Consider the following 4,343-nt stretch of genomic DNA (forward strand, 5'->3'; position numbering starts at 1 on the left):
AAAAGCGTTAAAGGAGCTATCGGATGCGCTTTTCCACCTTAGATGGCCTCTGGTGACCCCGACCTCTGACCGGACCTAATAAGTGACCGGTTATTTTCGTCATGATTTTTGACGTTCTTTGGATTGCCGCATACCGTGTGTCGCTACATAGCCCTAGAGCCGAATTAGAGGGTTCAAACGCCCTCCCCCATTCCGACGCTATTAGCGCCGAGCACCGGCCCGTCGCGGGTTGAAAGAGCTATTGAATGATTGTTTCTGCTAATCGAGCCCAATTACTTCACGAACTGCGAAATATTTTATCGAAGAACGTGAATACAATACCGTTCAAATTTAATGATGTCCGGTTACCTGTCCTTTGACATGAATTAAAATGACCCGGAAACTCAAGTCGTGTTTTTCTTACTTTTCTTACGCTGTTTTCTGCTTATTGCTATATGGCCCTGGAGCCCAGTTAGAGTGAAACGTAAAAAAAAATCCAGCTTCCCGCCAGGCGGCGCTGCGATCAATCACAGTCCTTACTCGGGCTTAGTCATCGTTCTCTCCAGTAATCTGACGTTTACCACCTCCAAGTCACTCGCAGCCTTCGTTTCACCATCGCTCGCAGCGCTCACAACTCCACGGACACAGCCACGGTAACGGCACCATGTATTGTGCGGTCAGTGTTTGTACGGAGACCGAGCGAAAGCCCGCAGCCCACCGCGCGCCGTTCAGACCGGTCCACGAACCGGCGCGCGTCGCTCTCAGGAAAGCAAGCCGGTCGGAGTGGCTGGGGCGACGGCCGCAGGCGGCTGCCCCAGCTGGTTAGTGACGGTGACGGCGCGGAAGGCGCGGACGGCGCGGTCCTTCAGTCGGCGGCGCGGCCGGCCGCCCCGAGCACCAGAGCGAAGGGCGGCGCTGTCCGGCGGCGCTGTCCGGCGGCGCTGTCCGGCGGCGCTGGCTGGCGGCGCTGTCCGGCGGCGCTGTCCGGCGGCGTTGGCTGGCGGCGCTGAGCCGACGGGGCGATGAGCGAATGGAATCGTGGTGCGTCCGGCAGCCGGTGATGGCGGCGCTGCCCGACGCGGCTGAAGGCGGCTCCTTACATGAGCGGCTTGTTTCTGTTACGGAGAGAGAGCTCGGGTCAGTGTCAGTCAGCACGTGCGGGTGAGCGGGCGCACGAGCGACGGACAGACGTGGCGCAAAATGCGCCATAGGTGTCGTCACAGAAAAATACACAGAGTGAGGCAAAGGACTGAAAATACACAGAAGCGGCGTGGACGAGCTACGAACAGTTAGGAGAATCAAAACAAATGGACTGAATTGGGTACTGGGGTTACGTCCCCAGTTTAAAAAAGAACACGTTTTAATGTGTCTCGTGTACTGTTTATCGGAGCTATGATTGATAGTCCGAAAAGTATTTTACAATATCCGTTTAAATTACGGTATTTATAATCAATTTCTTATCAACACTAAATAAAAAAGAAACAAAAATGCCAATCAAAAGTGAGCCAGGCGGATTATAGCGACACGGACGACACGCGGCGTGGCTGGAGGTCTCCCCGTGACGTCGTCCGGCTCCGACAGCTCGGCAGGGCCGCCGCTCCGGCTCCCCGCGCTGGTATCCCGCGCTGTCCGCGCCGCCCGCCGCCGACGCGCCACTTACGACGCCGACTCCTTGTTGCCGAACTGGGCGCCTGTGTCCATGCTGAGCGCGCCGGCGCCGCCGCCGAACCCGTAGCCCTTGGGTCCGTACTTGCGGCCGTGGCACTGCTTGCAGAACAGAACCTTCTCGTGCTCGCTGCAGTTGGTCGAGTCCAGCGCCTTGTTGCACATGGCTGAAAACGCCGCGCACAGAAGTCAGAAGTGGTAAGGTATAAAAAACACGTTAATCGGTTGTGAGGTCTTTAACATTTTTTTTTTAGACCTTCCCATATGCCATCAATTGATATATGCTGATATCTCATGTCAACCCCGTCCTGTATGTATAACAGCAGGCTGCACACTTAACAGCCCACATCATTGCTAGGTGCACTTCATAACTAACTATTCCCGCTGAATACACGCTGCAGACTTTTCGCCGTTCACTTACAGCACTTGAAGCACGTCTTGTGGTACTTGTATCCACCGGCGACCCGCTCCTCGGCCGCATATACTGACTTATCGCAAGCCGGGCACTTGGGAGTCTCGACGGGCTTGAAAGGCATGGTGGCTGCTTTTCGGGATTGTCTGTAGAATAACAAAGAACGAGGGTTAGAGGAAAGATCACCAAAGTTGGTTTTGAATGGAATTATGCTGTCATTCAGTGTCATGTCGGCTGTCGCTATCCGTTCACAAAGATATAACTAAGAAAGGCTGTGACCGATATTTTCAGGGTGAAAAGCTAATTTCTTACTGCTAGAAATGCACGAATTCAGGGAAACTCCAACTATGGCCAGAACCCTAACCTCCCACTTGCGTCGGATCCATGCACCAAAGCTTGCGTTTTTGGCCACTAGTTAGCGCTGAGGGTGTACGGCGCGAGGAGCCAAATTTGGCGAGGAGTCAAGGTAATCCGGCGCGGCGCAGTGTCAGGCGCGGTGAGTCACCCTACGAGTGACCTCAGTGGCTCCGCTCCACGCAAATTCAGGTCGGTCGAGCCAGCCAGGCCCAGGCGGCAGTCGAGGCCGTGTAAAAGAGCTCCACCGCTGAGGCTGGCCTGTTGTTGAGCTGATTGGCAAATAATGTATGAACAATGGCGGGAATGCCAAAATGTGGCACGTATATTGACCAGACTTTTGAGGAAACAACTATTGTTGATTTGTTGGGAGCATTGGAGACATCAATTCCAAGTTATTTGTAAACGTTTTGTCTGTTTATCCCGCGCTATAGGGGAGACCGGGGACTGGAGCTGTGTCGCTCTCGGGCTGCATCATTGCTGTAAATGTGATATTGTAATATTTTACGCAATAGCATAAGATTAGATAGTTTACATTTTGGAATGCTTATGGAAACATGTCAGTAAGGGTACCTTGTAAATATTGGCCCAGGAAATTCTGTTGCGAAACCAGAAACATCTCAAACACCGATTTTCTTCTCTTTTATAGAGCTCGTCTATAATTATGTTGAGTTATACACTGGCAACATACCACCTCACGCAACATAACTCTATGACCGTTAACTAATAATTGCACAGGGTGTCAGAGCTCGACGGGGCTGGAGGACTACTAACAAAGTGGGAAGAGAACTGAACGATGACAGCGTCACACTCTTCAGTCCGTGTTCTGCCACGGCTCGCTGGAGGGCGATACGTCACGTGTGACTTGTGCGCCGATGTGTCAGATGCGAACGATACGTCAGAACCAAAAGACGTGGGTTCTGATGTGTGTGAAGTTTCGAGTAATTTTCGAGGAGCAGATGTTACGTCCGAGATAGCAATGGGAGTCGGGAAAGCACAGCATTACAGGCCTTTATTAACACTTTTATCCATGCGAAATAAACGTTAATTATCCAGGGCTTGAGATCGATGCGGTATCTAATACACAAAAAGGACATGCCGTGCAGTGCCAATGGCCACACGATAATTCTTGGCATGGTACAACAATGATTCATTATCGCTCCCCAAAGTGTAATTCGTTAGGTTGTAATTGGTCCTACAATGGGGCTTGATGTAAAATGTCATCACGACTGGACTAACTGCGGTTAATCACGGAATTCTGCAGAATCTATGGGAAGGAGCGACAAATGCTATAGTGCGGACCCAAAGGAGCGATCATTGTGAGTTCCAGGATAGCGCGCTTCGCACCTGAAGTAGCGAGCATTTTGGGCCAAAAGAAAAGACTTTGTAGACCCGAATGATCAACCATTACGGATCCAAAGGATGGACTTTGCGGGCCTGAGTGATAGACCATTACGGGCCCGATAAGACGACCATTGCGGGCCCACAGGAGTGTTCAATGTGGCCCAGTCGGCGCTTTGGAACGAGCCACGGCTGTGTCCTGGATCAAACCACAGCCGCAGCCCACCTCGTGGCACCTCCCCGTCGCTGGGGTCACACTAGGGTCACAAGGGGTCACACGGGGTCACAACTATGTGCCGGTCGGTATCGGCACTGCACCGGTCGGGTTAGGCACTACACTGGGCTGCCGATCAGTCAGTCACATTTTCCACAGCTGGCACCACATAGCGGGCCGAGCTGACCGCCGGGCCGCCGGGCCGCTGCGGCTCGGTCACCTGGCGTCAGCAGAGTCGGAGGCTGTCTTCTCGTGCGAGGTCGGACGCGGACTGCGCACCCGCCTTCCAGCTCACCACCCTGTTCGACTAGCGATTCAGAAATATCGGCTGAAGTCACCAACCGAAAATAGCGCCCCGCCTCGGCCGGCCTCTGGATC

General features: G+C 53.1%; 1 protein-coding gene across 3 annotated transcripts; it reads right to left on the reverse strand.

Moving 5' to 3' along the window:
- Positions 1–631: 631 nt before the first annotated feature.
- On the reverse strand, positions 632–4,343 carry LOC122366750 (muscle LIM protein 1). 3 transcript variants are annotated; one of them, XM_043339295.1, is made up of 4 exons: positions 4,186–4,329; positions 2,066–2,202; positions 1,640–1,811; positions 632–1,094 (listed from the first exon to the last, which is right to left on the reverse strand). In XM_043339295.1, the coding sequence occupies exons 2-4, from the start codon at positions 2,178–2,180 to the stop codon at positions 1,076–1,078; spliced, it is 306 nt and encodes a 101-aa protein (XP_043195230.1). In that variant the 5' UTR covers positions 2,181–2,202; positions 4,186–4,329; the 3' UTR covers positions 632–1,075. The 3 variants fall into 3 exon arrangements, with proteins under 3 accessions (XP_043195230.1, XP_043195228.1, XP_043195231.1); XM_043339293.1 differs by having other exon boundaries at positions 4,114–4,207; XM_043339296.1 differs by having other exon boundaries at positions 632–1,811; positions 4,186–4,343.

The sequence above is a fragment of the Amphibalanus amphitrite genome, unplaced genomic scaffold, assembly GCF_019059575.1.
Source record: "Amphibalanus amphitrite isolate SeventyFive unplaced genomic scaffold, NRLGWU_Aamphi_draft 000828F_arrow, whole genome shotgun sequence".
Taxonomy (NCBI): Eukaryota; Metazoa; Arthropoda; class Thecostraca; order Balanomorpha; family Balanidae; genus Amphibalanus; species Amphibalanus amphitrite.